The 23284-nt window shown below is 41.9% G+C and overlaps 1 protein-coding gene across 1 annotated transcript; it reads left to right on the top strand.

Annotated features, from left to right (window-relative positions):
- The first annotated feature begins 513 nt into the window (after positions 1-513).
- Positions 514-22211, top strand: LOC136579144 (cytosolic non-specific dipeptidase-like). Its single transcript, XM_066579488.1, has 12 exons — positions 514-1055; positions 5292-5402; positions 6197-6340; positions 6435-6597; positions 9854-9936; positions 10191-10388; positions 11192-11276; positions 12419-12579; positions 13406-13570; positions 17022-17163; positions 19550-19697; positions 21732-22211. Exons 1-12 carry the CDS (start codon positions 1053-1055, stop codon positions 21793-21795), a joined length of 1467 nt encoding a protein of 488 aa, XP_066435585.1. The 5' UTR covers positions 514-1052; the 3' UTR covers positions 21796-22211.
- Positions 22212-23284: the final 1073 nt, after the last annotated feature.

Below are 23284 nucleotides of genomic sequence, written 5' to 3'. Positions count from 1 at the left end.
TTCACCTGGGCTCCGGAACCTAGCGCTGGGCTCCGGAACCTAGCGCTGGGCTCCGGAACCTAGCGCTGGGCTCCGGAACCTAGCGCTGGGCTCCGGGGCCTTCACCTGGGCTGAGGGTCTAGCGCTGGGGAGCCGGGAGCGTAGCGCTGGGGAGCCGGGGGCTAGCGCCGGTTACCTGCTGCCTGGCGGTGGGCGACTGGTCGGCGGCTGCGGGGCGTCTGGTCGGCGGCTGCGGGGCGTCCGGTTGCCATGGAGACACAGCTGGCAGCGTCTCGGGAGCGCGCATGTCGGGCTGCAGCGAGCGACGGGGAAAGAGCCGGCGGCCATCTTGGGGAAACTTTTATAAGTTGCTGAAACGCTGGAACGGTAAGTACAAACCAGCTAGGAAAGTCATTTACAGGGGGGCTTAGTTATGTATGTTTAATTAGGGGGACTGGGCAAAAAAAAAAAATCACTGCTTCCTCGAGACATCTCCTTTAAACATGCATGGCTTTAAATATTCGAAAAATAAAGAACAAAAAAACCCCACACATAATTGTTATCACCACAACTAAAACAACCGGTAGTATAAAATAGTGCATTATTTATCTAGTACAGTACATTCTGTAAAAGAAAACTTAAAAAATTCCAAAATAGCAGTTTTCTGTTCATTTTGCTTCCCCAAAACAGGAATAATATAGAATTAAAAAATGGGGTAATAAATTACCTGAAAGCGCTGCGGAATAAGTTGGCGCTATACAAATAACAAGGTATACTTAAGATTTATTACAATGATTCATCCTTGGAGCGCGGCCGTCTACGTTTATTGCTGTCCACAATATAAAACAATTCTTATACGATCTTGGTACTAAATGAGTGTTGCCAGGTCAGTACTTACTTTTTAGAGATTATTAACCCAGTATTTGCTATTACTAACCCGATCTCCCTGGGATTTGGTGGGAGAGGACTGGTACAAGGGAGTGGCTTGCCACAGCAGCATATAAGAAGTCACACATCTCTCCCTGACACCCAGTGGTGATCCCTGCTGGACAAGACTGGACAACACTCCAAACATGGTAACAGAATAGTATTTTCCTTATTTCTGTTTGGTCTCCTGTATTTACGATGATAATATAATCTATTTTAGCAATGTATTAGTTGGTAGGCTTTTGCTGCATGTGGCTTAGGGCTAAATACAATCACATGCAATTGTTTTCTACTTGACGAAAAAAATCTCATCTGAATCCTTGTTATAATTGTAGCATGTAAACAGTGAGAGGATGAGGACAATGCATCATAGGGACTACTGGGAGGTAATTCTACTCCATTAGATGCTACAAATGTATTCCCACAATAATATTGGTCTGTTTGAATGATCAATCAATCAATCAATCGGGTCTCCTGATATATTTCTGAGTCTGAACCAAGCCAAAACCTTCTCAGAGAAACCCAGTCATGGGTCTTTAATCATGATGGGGTCATCGAATACAGAGTTAATACTAGCAATAATTACGGCTGGTTTCACATCTATGTTGGAGCCTCCGGTTGGAGGTTCCGTTGCAGGTTCGGCACAAAATACCAAAGGAAAAAGCGCTGCATGCAACATTTTCTTCTGGGAACAAGCCGGGTAGCTGACACAGATCTGCAGCTGATTTCACCTTTTCGACTGAAGAGGTGAATACTCTTGCAAATCCAAGTCAAAATCTGTGTCAAAATCCACCAATGGTGTAATGCGGAAGTTGATACGGATTTTGGCGCTGATTTTGCGCTGCAGAAAATCCACTCCAATTTTGCTCCGTGTGATCATTGCCTTACATAAATTTATTACATCAGTTATTTATTAAATTAATTAATTTAATCATCCATACCATTTATATAGCTTCCAATGTAGGAATTAAATATACACTAAAATGACAAACAATATATTTCAATATTTAAAAAATTAAATTAGTAAGACTCCTAAATTGCTCAAAAGCATTTTTCAGATGAGCTTCCAAAATAAAGTAAAGAAATATATATGTGAACAAAAATGAGTACAATATATATGTATTTATGTGACGTACTGAGAATATGAAAAAAACATTTTTAAAAACTTTACCCAATTTTGGTGTTTTAAATAAATATATACAAATTGTTTCAGTCTACTTCTGCCACCTAAATAAAGTATAATATGTGACAAAAAAAAGCATTGTCAGGATTACTTGGATGTGTAAAACCTTTACAGAGTAAGTGCGACTTCACACGGTCGTATTCACATGCGCAAAATCAATACGCAGAGAAAAGAACCCAGTGATCTCAATGGGTTCATCCTTATGTCCTTTTGTGTGTGCATTTTGCGAAAAAACCTGCAGCATGCTCTATTTTTGTGCCCATTTGCGCACCAAAGGTCCCCTAAGAAGTCTATGGAACGTGCACATATGCGCACTCAGTGCGGGTGCAAATGTGCAATACACCGCGCAATTCCGTGAAAAAAAGAACACATCTTGATCTCATTAGGCAAAATAGCCATTTAAATCAGAGCGTGTTCATCTGCTGCGACTAAATTAACATGCCCTGCGCACACAAAAAGTACATTAAAATGCGCTGATACATGATACAAATCTACCGCGTTCATAGTTCAAATAAATTGCGCTGAAGAGTGCTCAATTGCGCATACGCTTGTTAAAGTGACAGATACCATATTTTCAAAATTTGGCTTGGTCTTGAAGGGGTCAGTACGGAAAAATCTAGAGGCCATGACCATTTTCTTATCATGAATATTTACAGCAGTGATTGACCCCCAGCCATTTGTGAGTGCCTAATTGGAGAGTCAGTTACTGTTCTGCCCCGCTTTGTGCCTCCCTTCTCCCATGAGGACTCACTGACATGATGCAGTTGGGTTCTGGCATGTCTGCGACTTTTTCATATATATTTAGGTAGTATTTTAATAAAGCTCCATTCCACAGTCCATTCCTTTCCGAGTTCTCATTGTTACAGCTTATTTGCAGATACTGGCCCTCTGCTGGACTATACAGGGTATTGCAATAATCCTACAAGTAAGGTTCCTGTCAATTCTTTTGAGTATAAAGCAATTCTAGGCACCACCAGACTGTTGCTCATAAATTGTATAAGCACATTTCTCCTTCCCATTTTCAATAATCCTGCCAGCGTCTACCCGCCTCCAGCTTAGTAAAAGAATATACATATGGAGTATGGCTTTCCGAATGCCTAGCTGATGCTGATAGTAGCTCATGGATATAATATAAACACTTTAGAGATGTACACATATGTCAAACACAGAACTACATTCCTGCCCTGCAAATTCTGCTACATTTGCTGTATGACTTACACTACAAGGAACCTGTCATGCTGCCCGAGCCATGGATAGTATGGACCCGGGACAGCTATGTACACTGCACCCATGTATGTCTTATTTGGAAATGCTGCGCAAGCAAGGAGAGAACTATCACTCTAGATCAGAGTTGTCAAACTCATTTTCACCGAGGGCCACATCAACCTTATGGTTGCCTTCAAAGGTGATTGTAAGACTGTATAGTAATAGTTACCCCATAGTGGCTGCAGTAGTAATAGGGTCCCCCATAGTGGTCCCAGTAGTAATAAAGTCCCCATTGTGACCCCAGTAGTAATAGTGACCGCTATTATGATTCCAGTAGTAACAGTGCCTCCATAGTGGCCCAAGTAGTAATAGTGACCCCCATAGTGGCCCCAGTAGTAATAGTGTCCACCATAGTGGCTCCAGTAGTAATAAAGCCCACACAGTGACCCCTAGTAGTAATGGGGTCTCTCATTGTGGCTCCAGGGGTAATAGAGACCCCCTCTCCATAGTGGCCTCAGTAGTAATACTGACCCCCATAGTGGCCCCAGTAGTAAGTGTTCCCTATATTGGTGGCCCCAGCAGTAATAAGTATCCCACATAGAAGTCTCAATAGTAATAGAGACCCCCTATTGGTTTACATACCTGTCCCGGGTTCATGCTGTTGGTTTGGGCCGATGACAGGTCTCCTTTAAATGGATGTAGTTACTGTATTATGCTTTTGTCAGGTAATACAAAGCATTTTAATTTAAAGGGGTTGTCCCGCGAAAGCAAGTGGGGTTATACACTTCTGTATGGCCATATTAATGCACTTTGTAATGTACATCGTGCATTAATTATGAGCCATACAGAAGTTATTCACTTACCTGTTCCGTTGCTAGCGTCCTCGTCTCCATGGTGCCGTCTAATTTCAGCGTCTAATCGCCCGATTAGACGCGCTTGCGCAGTCCGGTCTTCTCCCTTCCGAATGGGTCCGCTCGTGCCAGAGAGCTGCTCCTTGTAGCTCCGCCCCATCACGTGTGCCGATTCCAGCCAATCAGGAGGCTGGAATCGGCAATGGAGCGCACAGAGCCCACGGTGCACCATGGGAGAAGACCCGCGGTGCATCGTGGGTGAAGATCCCGGCGGCCATCTTACTAAGGTAAGTAAGAAGTCGCGGGAGCGTGGGGATTCGGGTAAGTACTGGACGTTTTTTTTTTCTACCCCTGCATCGGGGTTGTCTCGCGCCGAACGGGGGGGCTATTGAAAAAAAAAAAAACTGTTTCGGCGCGGGACAACCCCTTTAAGATGTACAGAAAAATCTGTTTTGAACTTGTAGATAGTTTTCTTATCCTCAAGCTATTTCCTTCCTGCGCTTTTATTGTATTACTTCACCATCTACTTATGTTTTATTATTTTAAATATTATAGAGCTGGAAGAAAATGGAATTGGGACCATTTGGCACCTAAAGTGGTCTGAGCTGGAATTCAGTCTGACTGTAGAATATAATATGGCATGCGTTGCACTTTTGTGGACAAGGGGGAGACAGACATAAACATAGTGTTAGTAGTGATATGACTTCTAGTTACGAATAATAATTATATGCCAATGAGGCGCACGGTAGACTAAAGTAATTGTAATATGGGTTGCTGTTCAAATGTATGCCATCAGCTTCTAGTCCCATAACTGTTCAAATATGTCAGCTATTAATTTAACCATTTATTAAAGGGAATCTGTCAGCTCCTTAGAGCCCCATAAGCTAAACTGATTGAGTTGACATGCTGAGTCCAGGGAGGTAGGTATTATACTTACCTTCCCTGACTAGTCCTCTCATTCTATGTATGTGCCAGTGGGACTCATTGCAGCCATGGCTCTGACAGTGTACAGTGAGGGACTGGTGAGGAAGGTAAGTATAATACTTACCTCCCTGGGCTCAGTAGGTGAACCCCTATGAGCCCATAAGCACAAAGGAGCTCCCATTAACAAGCCTTACACATATCTTCTCTTTTTTATTTTGCAGCTTTTTCTACTGTACATTGTATCTTTGCTATCCAGCCATGCTTTCTTATCTCCTGTGCCAAACAATCCCTTATTTAAGCACATCGATGATCATACGCATGACTATAAGCAGGTAAGCCATGTTGTTCATTATTATTACGCTATTGCTATAATATTGTTATCGAATTAAAAGGGTTATTATTAACAAAGAAAAGCGATGAGGTACAATATAAGCATAAAGCTGCCTGTTAAAGGGCTTATCACCATTTCCTGTCTCCTATGGTACACATTTGGCCCTCTATACTGATAGCGGGCCGGATGATCAGCTCATCACTAGGGATCCTGAGTTCCCAGTGATTAACTATCGATGACCTACCCTGAAAATAGATAATCAATAGTTTTTGCTCAGAAAACACCTTTAAAGGAATGGGTGGATTGCAGTACATGAGCAATATTACTACTGCGAAACACTGTAGTTTGCTGACTGAGTAACAGAAACACATATGTTAGCACTCATATACATTTAATATCTGAATAAAACTGCACATCTGTTGTTTATACTAACCGCATAAAATGCAAGGTTCTTAGTGCAAATTTTGATCAAAACGTGTGGGCCCATCTGCCATGGTTTGCAGATTGAGTATTTCCTAGCACTGACTTTCAAGTAACTACTGACAATGCAGCTTGGCTGGTATGATGTTATGAGCAGGCAGGATTTACCTGTGGCCAAGAATAGGACAGCAGAGGACCTCAGATGCAGTTATGTTCAGGTAAGTGAAACGCAGCAGATGTGTCTCTGAATAGAGCTGAATTCCAGTTTTTGCCTGGAGCTCCACTATTCTACTGGTAGAATTCCTTCAGTACACGTAAGCAAAACCATAACCAACATGAGCATCTTGCTAATCACAATATGTACATTTCTTGCAGAGATTGAAGGATTGGGTGGCAATAGAAAGTGATTCCAGTGACCCATCAAAAAGAGACCAGGTTGTACACATGATGCAAGTGACAAAGGACTACATCTTGCAATTAGATGGAAAAGTAGAGATGGCAGAACTTGGAGAGCAAGAGGTCAGAATTCTGATCATCTTCGAATATGCTGTTTTTATTCAATTAGTGCAATTCTAATAATAGTTGATCTAATTATTAAATGCATCCATTTTAGTATTCACCTGGGATAAAACTCCCTCTGCCACCAGTGATTCTCGCAGAGTTTGGGAATGACACAAACAAGCCAACTGTCTGTTTCTATGGACATATGGATGTGCAGCCTGCAAAGAAAGATGATGGATGGCAAACAGAACCCTACACCGTCACGGAGAAAGATGGCAAGTCATGCAAAACTTAGTATTTGTCAGTAAAGTATAGCGTTATTTATGGCAGTATAGCGAGTGATCATTTAAAAGACTTGAAAGTTCAGGTTTCACTGAAGCTAATCCCAATATCTTGCTTCTCCTTGTGGAAACAACGTGGTAATCGGTGAACTTATCTCCTAACAACCAAAACCGTGGTTAAATGGGTTGTCCTAAGAGAACCTTCCATAACATTTGGAAAGAGAAGGGGTCTGTCCCTTACTTGTGTTCCTTCTTTATTAGCCACAGTGGAGCAATGCTGTAAAAGGGCAACTTCTGCTCTGGTGGCATTTGACTGGATGATATGTAATACTACATTCCCAGTAAATCAGCTTCCACTGATCATTAAGGCTTTCCGCAAATAGACATGTGGAGATCAGTTAATCTATGGCAAAGACTGGAAGGAAAGGAAATGCACAGATGGTACAACCTATTTAATGAACCCTAATAAAGCACAAAATTGTGTGCTGCAGTCTTAATTGATGAATCATTAATAATAGATAATAAGTGCGGTTTCAGAAGTTTTGATTAGGAATTCTAGATTATCTCCAAGTTTGTCTCCAATTGTGTCTTCCACATTTCCACATCAACAAGAAAACATGCTGTAATCTATGCTAGAGACATAAAAAAGTACTAATCATACGCTTTGTTAGACTTAAGCCCCATTTACGCTGACAGATGATCGCTCAGAAGTCGCTCAAACGATAGTTTGAGTGACAGTTTTGAGCGATCATCTTTGCATACTTTATAGTAGTTACTATAGAATATGCAAGCGGAGCGGGACACAGCCTAATAGAAGAATACAGCTGCTTTGCATAAACTAACAGCTGTATTCTTCTCCGCTCTGACCGCCAGTGTGCCCGCTATGAATTCAGCGATCAACGACTCGTGCACGAAAACTGAACGATGTCCCTGCATTTAGACAGAACGAGAATCGCTCAAAAGACTGCTTTGAGTGATTCTCGTTGTGTCTAAATAGACCTTAATTTTTGGATAGGACTTGGTAGTTCACAGTTGCTTAACAACAATTTTTTCCGTCATGTTTTGCTTTATATTTTGTTTTGGGTAAAAAAAAATCTATCATTCACTTCTTGCGAAATTTTGGAAGCAAACGGCCCGCCATCCTGAATGGATTTGTACACCAGGCTTTGAGAAATTCACTTACTTGAATGCTTAACAGCATCTCTTAGCAACACCCTGGAGCGGCTTCAAGCTATTTGGGATCCATGGGACGCCTTTAACATTCTGGCCTCCTCGAGAAGTCAATATTGTTTTTTACTCTTAGACCGGATTCACATGAATGTATTTATGCGTGTATTTGCTCATGAAAAATCTGTGCAGGCAATACACAGAAAATAGAACCCACAGTATCTAATGGGCTCGGTCAGCTAATTTGGCATGCACAATTCCCTCACGCAAAAGGACCCGCAGCATGCTCTATTCTTCTGGGCGAGAAAACAGGAGATGCAGCCGCGACCTCTTTTTCATGCGATTTTCGGCCGCGATGCCAGACAGGAATTACTTTCTCACACTCCTCTTATTCCTAGTGTTTCCTCTTGTGCCTGTCCATTTCCTCCTCCTCTGTTATGTTATATTTTTGAATGGTTATAGTGTTTAGTTTCTGATTTCTACTATTTTATCTTCTTACTAAATTTATAAATGGAACTTTTATTTTTCTAGTTTTAGATTATGATGATATAAACTGAGCAACCTTTTTTTTTTATATCTTCCAGTATATAAACTTAAAGGGGTTGTCCCGAGGCAGCAAGTGGGTCTATACACTTCTGTATGGCCATAATAATGCACTTTGTAATATACATTGTGCATTAATTATGAGCCATACAGAAGTTATAAAAAGTTTTTTACTTACCTGCTCCGTTGTTAGCGTCCTCGTCTCCATGGAGCCGACTAATTTTTGGCCTCCGATGGCCAAATTAGCCGCGCTTGCGCAGTCCGGGTCTTCTGTGTTCTTCTATGGAGCCGCTCGTGACAGAGAGCGGCTCCGTGTAGCTCCGCCCCGTCACGTGCCGATTCCAGCCAATCAGGAGGCTGGAATCGGCAGTGGACCGCACAGAAGAGCTGCGGTCCACGAAGCAAGAGGTTCCCGGCGGCCATCTTCACAGGTAAGTATAGAAGTCACCGGAGCGCGGGGATCAAGGTAAGCGCTCCGGTAAGCTGTCTGTACGTCCCTGCATCGGGGTTGTCTCGCGCCGAACGGGGGGGGGGTTGAAAAAAAAAAAAACCCGTTTCGGCGCGGGACAACCCCTTTAATTGTTTTGACACTGTTTGCCTTTCTTTATCTATTACTGGTTTTGTGCTTGAGTGGACTTTTCTCTTCCCTTAATTTTGATTTGCAGGTTTTTTTGTTAAAAAATACAATAATACAATAAAAATTCCATCATCTAAATCCCTCTTGCAAGTATAGGATATCACGGCTCTGGCAGAAAAGTCATTTTGCACAGTATATTGTTAGGACTTATTTACATGGGTGAGACAAACAGAACTCGCACGAATATGAACTCCATTCTTTTGAATGGACTTATTCACATGGACAATTTTTTTCCTTGCAGCGATGCTACAAGGATAAAAATCGCAGCATGTTCATTCTTTGGGCGTTACCTCGGAACTAGAGATGAGCGAGCGTACTCGCTAAGGCAAACTACTCGAGAGAGTAGTGCCTTATGTGAGTACCTGCCCGCTCTTCTCAAAAGATCCGGGTGGCGGCGGGGGAGAGCGGTGAGTTGCGGGAGTGAGCAGGGAGGAGGGGGGGAGTGAGAGAGAGATCTCACCCCGTTCCTCCCCGCTCTCCCCCGCCGGCCCCCGAATCTTTTGAGACGAGCGGGCAGGTACTCGCATAAGGCACTACTCGCTCGAGTAGTTTGCCTTAGCGAGTATGCTCGCTCATCTCTACTCAGAACATCACATGGCTCTCGCATGCTGTGCGCAGTGCATGCAAGTGCGATGTCTCCCATTGAAATCAATGGGAAACACTTGTGATCCTTTGATGTGCATGAAAAACACGCCTGAGGATCGCAATTACACAGAAGTGATGCAAGACATTTTAGAATCAGAAACGCCTTGAATTGGCATGAAAACCGCATGTTGGCAAGTGTGAAATCGCACTTGCCTGTGTTCATGTAGCCTTAATGTTGGAGCCTATGATTATAGATGCCATATTGCCAATGACCTATTTTAATTTAATGGAATGACATTCTCTTATTCTGTATTCTAGGTAATCTGTATGGCAGAGGCACATCTGACGACAAAGGACAAATTCTGGCTTTGCTTCATGCAGTGGAATCTGTTAAGAAATTTGTATGTTATTTAGTTCCTTTACAAAACATCAGTCATACATTGGCAGAAAGATTTATGTAACTGAGCATTTACAAATGCCATGTATTGTAGTGAAAAAGTGAATGATGCATCCATGGTTGATTTTTGTGGTGAGGTTTCGCTACGTGTTACATGGAACGTACCATACATGGAAATTAGGACTCCGTTATATTAAAGTCTTTTAAAAATGAGTGGTCGAACATTTTTATGTATACTACTATACATCTACTTTTCAGGGTCTTCCAGTAAATGTGAAGCTATTCATTGAAGGAATGGAGGAAGTAGGGTCACATGGTCTTGAACAACTTGTTGAACAGAAAAAGAACACTTTTTTCTCCAATGTTGACTATATTGTGGTAACCGATACCCCTTGGCTTAGCACAAAACCAGGCATCACCTATGGAGCTCGAGGAAATTGCTACTTTTTCTTAGAGGTATGTCATTCCATACATTGTGTTAGTGATTACTAATTCTAAGAAGTGAGAAGTGAAATGTATGTCCTACGGATTTATAGGCAGATCGGGTCAAGCTGTGAGAGACCCTTGTGTTGGCGAAGTCTATGACGTCTGGTAATCTGAGGAAAGGTTACAGCTCCTATGGATAGAAGGGGTCAGTCTAGAGATAGTGTAAAAGGTGTTGGGCATGACTAGCGAAAGCCCATGAGCCAAATGCCTTGCTGTCACTACAAGAGGTAGATGTGAAAGGCGACACATGTGCCGGTGTGAGACACCGGATGATGCCAAATGTGGCAATGTGACTAAGCTGTGATTCTGTAACATAAATAGTTATGGCATGTGGAAGCAACACTGTGTAATGGGTGAGAAGGCACTTTGTACTATGGTAGCGGCGTGTACGCCATATGGGGGCATGCAATGGATATATTATGGCACTGAATCCGTGAGGTTTGTGTCATGCCACAGGGCTCTGAAAATATAGTAAGACGATTGACACAGATGATCGTTATGAGTTCAAGTTCGAAGTGCCTTGTGTCATACCGAGTTAGATGTGCTTTCAGTACGTATCCGTATTTGTGGTATTGAGTGATGTTCTATGCAATGTTCAAGTACAAGTGTTTTGCTATGAAGTGGAATAATGTAATTCCTGTTTTGTTGAGTAAAAGTTATTCTTTATAACAACTGTGCGCGGCCTCGATCTGTCACTGCCGCGCCATAACATAACATCACCGCCTTACATCTTCATTAGAATTACATCTTTATTTGTCTCTGTCATCACGCAGGTTGACGGTGCAAGGCGGGACCTTCACTCTGGAGGTTTTGGAGGAACAGTACATGAAGCCATGAGTGATTTAGTATATTTACTAGGTAAAATACAGACCTTTAACAAAGATTATGCATCCTTGCACATATAGATATATTTATATGTCAAAGTGATTGTACAACAGTTGGCCAACATCAAGAACTTTTGAATTGGCTGTTTTACTGCTAAAACAGAAGCTGGATTCCTACAAATCCATGTCAGTACTACATGTCATAAGTTTTTTTCTATTATTTACGAGAGATGAGCGAGCGTACTCGGAAAAGCACTACTCGCTCGAGTAATTTGCTTTATCCGAGTATCGCTGTGCTCGTCCCTGAAGATTCGGGTGCCGCTGTGGCTGACAGGTGAGTCGCAGCGGGGAGCAGGGGAGAGCGGGCGGGAGAGAGGGAGAGAAAGATCTCCCCGCTCTCCCCTGCAGCTCCCCGCTCCGTGCCGGCACCCGAATCTTCAGACCCGAGTACAGCGATACTCAGATAAAGCAAATTACTCGAGCGAGTAGTGCTTTTCCGAGTACGCTCGCTCATCTCTATTATTTACCCTTTAAATACATATCACAAAAAAATAATAATATGCACATATTTAGTAGTCCCACAAGAGATCGCTGAATAAATTTACCACACTGACCTTTGGTGATTGACACAAGTACTTCAAAATGGTACCCAAAACTGCAACAAGGCCTCTTACAGATATATCAAAGACTAAATAAAGAGTTAGGACTTTTAGAAATGCAAGGGGAAAAAAGCCCAGCCTCCAAGATCACGATGAATTGTGTCTGTAGGGGGTTTGAATTTCTGCACACTGCCACTAGGCCAGGGACTCATACTAGCCAACAGTCCCAATCACTACATGAAATTTCCAAAAGTACACAATTGGGATATTTTTGATGAATAAGGGTAAAGCAAACATACTGGAAAGTATTGAATATCTGGTAGATCCCAGCAGCCTGCCATTATTTTATTATAGAAATATGCCATGGCTTGATAGGCAATCTGCAATGGCAGCTTTAGGGGCTTTGAGAAGCGCATTCTGTGCGCTGCTTAGCAGTAAGAAAAAAGCGCTTGTCTGAAGGAGCCCATGCAATTTATTTGCTGTAGGTCAGTATGGTGTGTGTGTATATATATATATATATATATATATATATATATATATATATATATATATAATTAGATCCACTATCTTTTCCTAGGTACGCTTGCGGATGTGAAAGGCAAAATCTTGATTCCAGGAATTTATGATGATGTTTTACCTGTTACTGAAGAAGAAAAGAAGTTATACAAAGATCTTGTATTTGACCTGGAAGATCTGGAGAGAGACACAGGAATAAAGACATTTCTACATGATACGAAGGTACGTAGTTTAATTAGATTGGTCTATAATAGAGACTTAGATAACTACTAGTATCAGACTGCATTGTATTAGCCATCAATGCAGAAATCCAGATTATTCCAAAGTGTTCACATATTTATTCTTGCAACTGTATTTAGCATTGGTGTTTTAAAGCCAATACCTGCAACTGGACATAAACAGTGTGAGGTCGGTTTCAGACGAGCGTATTATAACACGTCTGTAATACAGATCTGTCATCATTATTTGCCTCTGTATTCTTTTACTGATCCGTATTTGCCCAGTAGAAAATAACAGCAATATGGAGAAGACCATGAAGAATATGGCCAAGTGAATACACACATAGATTTACATTAGCTCTGTATTAGGGTCCCCAAAACAAGAACCGAATACAGTGCTAAAATACCACTCATCTGAAACTGGCCTAATAGAGAGATGTGTGCCCCAACTGTGTTTAGGCTCCACTCCTGCTTTGAGCTTTCAGATACCAATGCAAAGTACTGATCAAAATATGCATGTGTGAAAGCGGCCCGGTATTGAATAAGTGTATTAAAAGTATACATTGGAAGTATAAGAAGTGTAAGCTTTGTATGCCTTATATTCCTTGTCTCTTGATGTGTTGTGAAATGGAAATATTCTGCTGGGTAATGCTTGGCAAAGTCAGATTGCTATTGAATACACTGAGGTCAGACCTTAATACCTTGCAAAATAAAATAGATTATTTTACATGAAGAAATCATTTTTATGCATATTATAATGATGGGTACATCTACATGTAACAGTATTCTACCAAATCGGATTTACTGTACCTCTTTTTTCCCATATGCAGGAAGAGTTACTTATGCACAGATGGCGGTTTCCTTCTTTGACAATCCACGGCATTGAAGGAGGATTTTCTGGATCTGGAACAAAAACGGTTATACCTGCAAAGGTTATTGGAAAGTTCTCAATTCGTCAAGTCCCTAAAATGAAACCATCTGTTGTAGAGAAACAGGTATGTTAAAATGTACTAATAATTACTTCATAAGGCTACCTTCGTTACTAAGCCCTTAACCGTACAGGATGAAATTTTACGTTCTGGATGCGGGGCACTTAACAGAAGCTGAACCCGCATCATCCCGCAGTGGGAGACGGTTGTTATTGATAGGCGGCCTCCTGCTGCAACAATGGGGAATGATAAGAACAGCAATCCCTGCTGTTAATCCCCATCATGAATGTAAAGGGTTCACAGAGGGTGCGCACTCCCTCTGTGACATCATTGACCCTCCGCTATCTAATCGAGAATGGCCGACTGGATGCCAGATACTGGTGTCCCAGCTTGCCATTGCCTATGATCACTATTGTAAACAATAAGGCATTGCAGTACAAGAGTACTGCAACGCATTATCATAGCTGTTATTGTTCAAATCCCTACAGGACATAAAAAAAATTAAAAAAAATAGTATTTTAAAAAACAACTGAATTTTTAAAAAATCCCACATATATGGTATTATTGTATCTGTAATGACATGTACAATAAAATGATAAAAACTGAAAACAAAACAACTAAATACGGAGCTAAAAGTTTTACAATACATTATATGAACCCACTGATGGTACCAATAAAAATACAGATCGCCATGCAAAAAGCAAGCCCCATATGGCCTTTTTGACATAAAAATTAAAAAAAAGTTATGGCTTTTGAAATGTGGACAAAAAAAACGTTTTGTACTTATGGCCAAAATAGGCCATGTCTTTAAGGGGTTAAACATATAGGGGTGATTACTATGCCAAACATGTCAGATTTCCATCTCAATTTACCTTAAAAAAATTGGCATACATGCCATGTGCCAAATATATTATGTGATTTAGACTCACTTTGTGTTTCATTAGAGCAATACCAGGCAAGAGGAAAAAGACCCCCTGATGCTCCAGTGGAATGGATAATAAAGGGAAGCAAACTTACTTCGTAGGGGTGCCTGATCCACAGCACCCCTCAGTCCCGGATCGCATGTAGTGTAACACAGATGATGAAAGGGTTTTTGCAAAGTTCCAGGATAGTGATTTATTTCGAAGTATGCCATACTTTGAAATAAACCGCTATCTTGGAACTTTGCAAAAACCCTTTCATCATCTGTGTTACACTACATGCGATCCGGGACTGAGGGGTGCTGTGGATCAGGCACCCCTACGAAGTAAGTTTGCTTCCCTTTATTATCCATTCCACTAGAGCATCCAGGGAATCTTTTTCTTCTTGCCTAGTATTGCTCGTTTGTTACTCTGGTATATTATACCTAGAGCTACCCCGTGACACTCTCCCTCAGGGATGTTATTAACCCTTTCCAATCCATTGTCTGACGTCTTCAGACATTCCAATTGAAGGCTGTGCAGCTCCGATGTCGGAAGACGTCCAGCAGGGTATTCTTACTGTATATTACTGTTGTTAGGGGCCTCTCCAGCATGTCCCACACCGCAGTACTGGCTCTAGCCAGCAGACGGCACCAAAGTGTAATAGCAGAAAGAGAAAGCCCCCTAGGAAACCCTGAAATCAAAATTGGATTGCAAAGGGTTAAGACCGGTGTGAACTGGATCCTCATCATGATTTGATACATATATCAGCCTACCAGGATTCATTGATGTACCAGGATCCCTATAGGGTCCTGCTACGTCTGGGGTGAGTCTGCATAGTTTTTTTCCACTCCTCCCTTATATCATTTTACTCTGCCTTTGGAGTGCTATTAATCTGATTTTTTCACTGTTTGTATTTCGTTAGAGAGTTTTGAAAAGTGTCTAGAAAAGGGGGAGTGGCTAAGTGAAGTCATAAAATGTACCTAATAATGACATGCACCACAATTTTAACGATGACCGGGGAAAGGGTTTTCTAAATGCTAGTCTACAGCAAACCAAACAAGAGGTGGCATAACCAAAAGAAAAATGTCTAACATGTCTATCAAGATGTGCCAAATTTATCACACGTGTGCACCACTGTTAGAAATTTGATACATCTTTTGACCATCTCTGTTAAGTTTAGGCTGTTTTATTTTAAGACAGTATTAACTCCTTACCAATATCCACCATACATGTACTGCGCTATTCAGGTGTCCATATATGGAGCAGGCTCAAGGGGTACCATTTGGTTGCCATGGCAACCTAGAGCCTTGTGAAAGCCCCTTGGTCTGTCATGGATTTCCTCCTATTAAGCCTTACTTAAAAAGTAAAAATAAAATAATAAAAGTGTTTAATTATTGGCAAATTAAAAAAAATAAAAACCTTTTCCCAGTCGTGGCATCAGAAAAATATAAAAGCAGAAAGAAAAACTTGATAGTGCCATGTCTGTAAAAGTCCAATTTATTAAAATATAACTAGGGATGAGTGAGTATACTCGCTAAGGCACTACTCGCTCGAGTAATGTGCCTTAGCCGAGTATCTCCCCGCTCGTCCCGAAAGATTCGGGTGCCGCCGCGGGGCGGGGAGCTGCGGGGGAGAGTAGGGAGGAACGGAGGGGAGAGCTCTCTCTCCCGCCCGCTCTCCCCTGCTCCCCGCCGCAACTCACCTGTCAGCCGCGGCAGCTCCCGAATCTTTAGGGACGAGCAGGGAGATACTCGGCTAAGGCACATTACTCGAGCGAGTAGTGCCTTAGCGAGTATACTCGCTCATCCCTAAATATAACATTATTTATACCGGACAGTGAACACTGACAGAAAAAACATAGGCAATGCCAAAATTATACTTTTTTGGTCCCTCTGTCTCCAAGAAAAAAAAATCGAATAAAAAGTGATAATAATAAATTGCATATATCCAAAAATGGTATAAATAGAAACTGCAGCTCGTCCCTAAAATAATGAGACCTCACACTGGGCCATTGATGGAAAACAAAGTCATGCGGTCAGAAGACGGCAACAGAAAGCAATTTTTTTTAAAGGTATTTAATTCTTTTAACTTGTTGAACATTAAAATAGCTATATAAATTTATAACCATAATCGTACTGGCCCACAGACTAAAGAGAACGTGTCATTTCAAGGCATCGTGAATGCCGTAAAAATTAACACACGCCAAAATGGTGAGATTGCATATTTTTACCATTTCCCTCCACTTAGAAAATTTGTAAAAATTTACAAATACATTATCTGGTACAGTAAATGGAAACATTGAAAAATAGAATGCGTTTTGAAACACCCAAGTCCTCATGTAGCTAAGTAGGTATGACTTTTTGAAGGTGGGGGATGAAAAAGGTCTGCAGCAGGAAGGGGTTAATCAATCTGCCGAATTGTATTTATCAAAACAACAGATAATGGAAAGTATAATTGGTTGTGGGTGGCATGAGAACATTGATTCACTGAAGATGATGAAAAAAGGGACATAATATATTCCCTACAAGTAAGACGCATCTAATTCAAATCCCAAGAAATGGCAGCCATCTCTGACTTCTAACAAGTTACAATGTGATATTTTTACTCTTTATTAGGTATCTGATTACCTGGAAAAACAATTTGCAGAACGGAAGAGCCCTAATAAAATGAAAGTAACCATGGTAATAGGCGCACAGCCCTGGTTAGCAAATATGAGTGAACCCCAATATCTGGCGGCTCGGAATGCAGTGAAAAAAGGTAACATAGGAAACCTCCGTTTAGCAAGGGCATTAGTAATAAATGTGCTGCAGCATTTAGTATTACCATAACATAACATAAGGACACTATACAAATAGTACAGTGATCTAGGCTGACTGTAGACTGCTGATTTGCTCAGTAATATAACTTCCGGTTAAATAGAGCAGAGTGATCAATATGATCCACAAGCAGTAAATTCAGCTCCAGCCGCGCCGTCTGTACTGTAGTTTGTCATACACCACATAGAGGACATCATTTTATTCCGATTGTGCCTGGTGCTGGATATGCAGCTTGTAGATATCGGACTTTTATCCTGGCTCTCAATGACTGTACAGGCCTAATAAGCCAGGGGTGGACAGGTTACTGTAGACTTTAGGAATCCGTTAAATCCCTTCAGGCAGTAGGATTTTTTTTTTAAGGGGTTTTTCGAGTTATTTCTTTTATATCGTTTTGGGCCTTGCAAACCCAAAACTATATAAAAGTAATATACTCACCAGCGCCACGGCGTCTGACAAGTGACGTCATCAGGCCTGAATGCTTGGTGACGCCCCATAAGCCTGTCAAGTGGGCTTCTAATGTAGAAGTTCCAAGGTAGATTTACGGGGCGCCACTGATGACGTCCCTGTCCGGCCTCCACTTGGCTGCAGCTGCCACATGGGTAAAAAACCCATGTGACTGCTGCCGCCAATGGGAACAAAAGACCATAGTTGTAGTAATGGGCAGTGGGGGAGCAGCACACAGTAGCAGGTGAGCATGCATTTTTTTTCAACTTGTGTTCATCCACCCTCTGCCACCAGTGATTTTTTTAATGGGGAGCCCCCCCCCCCCCCCTTTAAATACAGTACTGATGCTTTTTGTTGAAAGAGAATCTTTTGCGTTTCATCTTTAGGGTATGTTCAGACGGGGCAGAAAGGCTGCAGAATGTTCACTGCTGAAAATTCCGCTGCAGATTGTGTAGCAGTCCAACATAAAAACCTGCATTAAAGATTTAGACCAGGAATCAGCTGCTCATCCACAGCCGATTTTAGTAGCTACATCGCTCCCCCTCACCTCGGAATACATGGTGCTGTCATTGCACCCCGACACAGGCCCCCCTGCAACCTCAAGTGAGCGCCAAGCTACTGGTCAGGGAATGCAACGTCCGTGTTACCTGACCAGTAGCTTGGCGCTCACTAGAGGCTGCTGGGGGGTGCAGTCTGCCAAAGATGGCATCTGTCCTGTTGGAAAATTTTGGCCAACCACAGCAGAAAGTGCAAGTGTATGGCACAATCAGCCAAATGTGACTGATCATTTACTATACTGTACAAGCCCCAGGGTCTCCCTTTTTTTAAATAGTCTTCCTGATTGCTCATTTTCATGAGCAGTGTTGCTGTTGGGGTTGTTTATACAAACGATCCCATGGATAATTGATCAAACTCATTGCAGACGATTAATATCTTACATGTAAGACCAACTTTAAAATCGGACAGAGTACTACTCATTTTTATGGCATGACATATCCAAACAATGATTGCTGGGACGGTATTATTGTATCTTGAAGCCACCAGGAACTCCTGGTGGAGTCACGATTGACAGGGGGGTGATGCTCCCTGATGCTGATTGGCTGCACATCTTGTTGGCCTGTAAGTCCTGGAAGGCCACTACTGATTGCCAGTTGTGGACTCCCAGATTCCCAGCTGGCAGAGCCTGTGGCAGCATTGTGGGCGGGGGAGCGCCCATCAGGGAGCAGAGAGTTGCGGTGGCTGGCTGCCGGGACACAGCGCTGAGGCAGCGGCCGATTTCCAGCTGGCAGTGGTGAGCGCACTAGCAGCAGTGAGCGGGGGAGCGGCAGTGAGGGAACAGAGAGGCGCCGGCCGGCATGGAGCTGACAGGTGGCTGCTGGTACGCAGAACTGAGGGGTCGGCTGGGACTGAGCTGGGGACAGCTGGTCCGGTGACGCTAATCGCTCCAGCGTCTGCATTGATTTGTGCCAGCACTGTAGCCTTAGGCTGAAGGTTACTTTTCTTCTTAGGCATACATTATAAGATGTAAATGCTGCCATCTTACAGCAGTAACATGGCAGCATTTACAGCTCATAATGTACGCCTAAGGCCACAAACCCTCAGCCTAAGGCTCCAGCGCCGGCACACATCAATCCATACTGTGCTGCTAGGACCTTCCAGCCTTGACCCTATCGGAAGCTGGGGGTGTGAGAGGGGTGTTCCTCCTGTCAAACCACTAGCTTCCGGTGGCGTCAAGATACAATAATACCTGCTGGGACAACCTTTTAAAGTATTGTTTGCTTGTTTCGCTGTAGTCTACTGTATTCAGTGCAAATTGCTGGAATGCTCAAAGCTTTTTATGTTCAAGTTTTTTTTGTAATCGGTTACATATGTCTCTTTGCTAGTGTTCAATGTTGATGCAGACATGATCCGTGCAGGAGGTACGATTCCAATAGCAAAACATTTTGAAGATGTTTTAGGAAAAAGTGTCATGTTACTTGGTATTGGTGGCCCTGACGATGCTCCTCATGGACAGAATGAGAAAATAAGCATGTAAGTTTTTGGATTTTAGAACATTTAAAGTGAAGCTCCACTTTGGAGCTTTTTAAACATTGTATTGGAGAACCTTATCAACAATTTCTTGATATGCATCTATTTCCAGAGCTATTCCTTTTACAAGTCAAAGTGGGTGCAGTGCAGTGGTACCATTAGCAGAATACAGACAACGAGCCTTTTAGAATAGAGGTTGTCAATGTGTTGCAGAGAAAAACACAACAACACTGCTCCCAAGTCCTGAGGACTGGAATAAGAGGGGGGGGGGGGGAGCAGAAGAAAAGCCGACAGCACTGCGATGCAGAAGTAAGACGAGCAAGATGGTCGAAACGACTTTATTAGGTTACGCATTACAGATCTGCTGCAGCTCCTTCATCAGGCCACTTACAGAGGCAAATAGGCAGAAGGCATTTAAACAGGATTACAGGAGGGAAATAACAGGAGTCTGACGTAGTAATAGAAACCAGCAATCACTGAAGACTAATTTTAATTAAAATAGGGAAAATTCCTGAAGTAAAAAAATGTGATTACAATGAAGAAACTAATAAATAAGTATGCACTGATTAAATGCTTAAAAATATTATCGAATACTGTTAAGTGATACAAAGAAAACCCCATCATACAAAAAAACAAGTCTTCACAGAGCTTTGTTGATGCAAAAATAAAAAAGTTATGGGACTTTAAATGCAACGATGAAATAAAAAAATAATAATTTTATATAAATATACATACACACACAGCATTTCCCCGAAAATAAGCCCTAGCCTGATTTTTCAGGATTTTTAGGGAGGATTGAAATATAAGCCCTATCCTGAAAATAAGCCCGAGTTACACTACATGAAGAAAAAAAAAAGGAATACATTACCTAGCATGCTCAGTCCAGGTCGCTCCCGCTGCTCTCCAGAGCTCCTGTACAGTTCCTGCAGTCCTCAGCCGCCCACACAAGATCACTTCCTGGTTACAAGATTCATAAATCCCGCCTCCACAAAGCGATGGCTGCGATTGGTTCATCAAGCACTGCATTGATTGGCTGAGCAGCGACAAAGACCAATCACAGCCATCGCGTTGGTTCATCGAGCGCCGCATTAATTGGCTGAGCCACGGCATTCGAAGAACCGATCACAGGCATCGTGTTGTGGAGGCCAGATTATGATTTGGCTGATTTGTGGCTCCGCCAATTAAGTCTCGCCTTCACGACATGATGGCTGCAATTGGTTCTTCGAGTGTCGCCAATCAATGTAGCGCTTGAAGAACCAATCACAGCCATCTCTTCTTGGAATCCCGTAGCCAGGAACTGATCCTCTGGGGTCGTCCGAGGACTGCGAGAACCATGCCGGAGCTCTGGAGAGCAGCAGGAGGAACCTAGGCTGAGCCTGCTAAGTAAGTAAATAATACATTCCCCGAAGATAAGCCCAAGTGCCTCTTTTGGGGAAAAAATGTATTAAAAATTAAAAAATTAATATAAGACAAAGTCTTATTTTTGGGGAAACACTGTATGCAAACAGTGTTTGTGCGAATCCAAAAAAAATAAAATATATATATATATATATATATATATAAAATTTTAATAGTCTTACTTATACTAACCCACAAAAAAATTGTCATTTATGCTGCATGATAAACATGACAGAAATTGTGTTTTTGCTCCCTGCCCACCCAAAAAAATGAATATAAGTTATACAATATATTATATCTATCCATAAAATGGTACCAATAAACCTACAGCTCACCACACAAAAAACAAGCCCTTATCAGGCCATGTCGATGGAAAAATAAAAAACGTTATGGCTTTGTGAACCTTTAAATAGGGTTATGTGACTACGAAGGACAAAGTCTATGAAGGCTACATTCTCTACCATACGACTTACCTTAATTTCATATGGAGGCATACAGTCTTTTTCTGCCGACACAAGAAGAATCTGCCTTTGTGCACTGCCATACATGCTCCATGCCCTAACACATTGCTGTATAGAAAATGTGAATCGGACCCTTTTTTATGATCATTTAACCAAATTTGATTTTTTTTCTTCATAGGCACAATTTCATTGAAGGAACAAAGTTGTATGCATCTTTTCTTCAAGAACTTGCATCCTTCTGATCCTAATCTGCTGTTGCAAATATACTATATTCTGCTTTTCTGTCGTGCTACATCATCCATATGTGCTATATTAGCAATTGTGTATAAATACATCTTATTGAACAATAAGAACTGAAACTCTAGAGTCAACACCCCAATATGAACAAAGGGAACGGGTGACAATCAAACATTAAAGTCTCCATGTAATACCGCATCTGCTTCATGTAATATCCAAGCTGCCATTCCTCTAATGCTTATACACAACGTTCAGCATAATCCAGGCAATGGCCAGATGCTCGTCTTTAACAATATGAAAAACGCTACAAGGATCTCTGAAAACTCTGATTTATCTGCAGTCGTTTGCGTCCATTTTTCATTGCACTTTAACCATTTCTACTGATAATAGTGACACGGCTCTATAACCTTTTATGGTTCGAATATGGATTCAGATTCACTTAACCAAACTAATATTTGCATTCCTTGTGTGTGAGAAAATAATAAACATAGTACATTTTGCATATTAAACGGCATCATGCAATTATTTATAATGTCACCATAAAAAAGTAGCATGTAGAGAAATGGACATCTTGGTACAAATGTGACAGTGCGGGGCGAATCAGATGAGATCCCAGCCTGACTGGTACACTACATATGGGACAATATGAAGAGTTGTGCACAGGAATTTATACCAGTGCCCTCTACTTTATGTTGCGTGTGTATATATAAATATATATAAACATTACCATTAACATAAGTATACAGTTGATTTGAATTGTATGTCTGAGGGAAATTCGCATCAGTTAACCATCTAGTTACTGTTAGTATGCCTTAAGTTAAAGAAAATTTGTCACTATGATATACCTTAAATACATCTATTAAAAAGACACCCAAAGTGTCCCAAGAGAGATTGAAAGAATGTACCTTGTGATTCTGGGGGTTACAAGATTTGGCCGATCATCTAATGTGTATGGTGGTGTCTAGAGATGAGCGAACGTACTCGTTTAGGGCGATTTTGCAATCGAACACCGCTTTTTTCGAGTAACTGACTACTCGGGCGAAGATTCGGGGGGGCGCCGGGGGTGAGCAGGGGGTTGCAGAGGGAAGGGGAGTGGGAGGAGAGAGAGCTCCCCCCTGTTCCCCACTGCTACCCCCCGCTCCACCACGCCGCCCCCCTGGCGCCCCCGAATCTTTTCGCCGGAGTAGTCAGTTACTCGAAAAAAGCGGTGCTCGATTGCGAAATCGCCCTAAACGAGTACGTTCGCTCATCTCTAGTGGTATCCTGATGCAACTTGTCGGATGACTTAAGAATCAGGTAGTTGGACTTGTTCTTGAGTGAGATTGGTCACTGTCAGGGGTGTCTGGTAACAGCTTTCTCCCCTTAGTACAAAAGCCATAAGCATGCTTTAGCTAAGCTGAGCATACATGTCTATGCAGGGAGGGTTATTTTAGGATAAATGGCTGAATAATAGAGATCAGCAAAAGTACTCGTTTAGGGCGATTTCGCAATTGA

Source organism: Eleutherodactylus coqui, chromosome 9, assembly GCF_035609145.1.
Source record: "Eleutherodactylus coqui strain aEleCoq1 chromosome 9, aEleCoq1.hap1, whole genome shotgun sequence".
Classification (NCBI taxonomy): domain Eukaryota; kingdom Metazoa; phylum Chordata; class Amphibia; order Anura; family Eleutherodactylidae; genus Eleutherodactylus; species Eleutherodactylus coqui.
Note: the sequence above shows the minus strand (reverse complement) of the source record. Positions and strands in the feature narration are given on the sequence as shown.

Excerpts from the sequence above, each read along its gene's own strand:
- LOC136579144 (XM_066579488.1), top strand. Across the intron at positions 5,403-6,196 it reads ATACGCATGACTATAAGCAG|AGATTGAAGGATTGGGTGGC; the intron begins GTAAGCCATGTT and ends CATTTCTTGCAG. Across the intron at positions 6,341-6,434 it reads CAGAACTTGGAGAGCAAGAG|TATTCACCTGGGATAAAACT; the intron begins GTCAGAATTCTG and ends CATCCATTTTAG.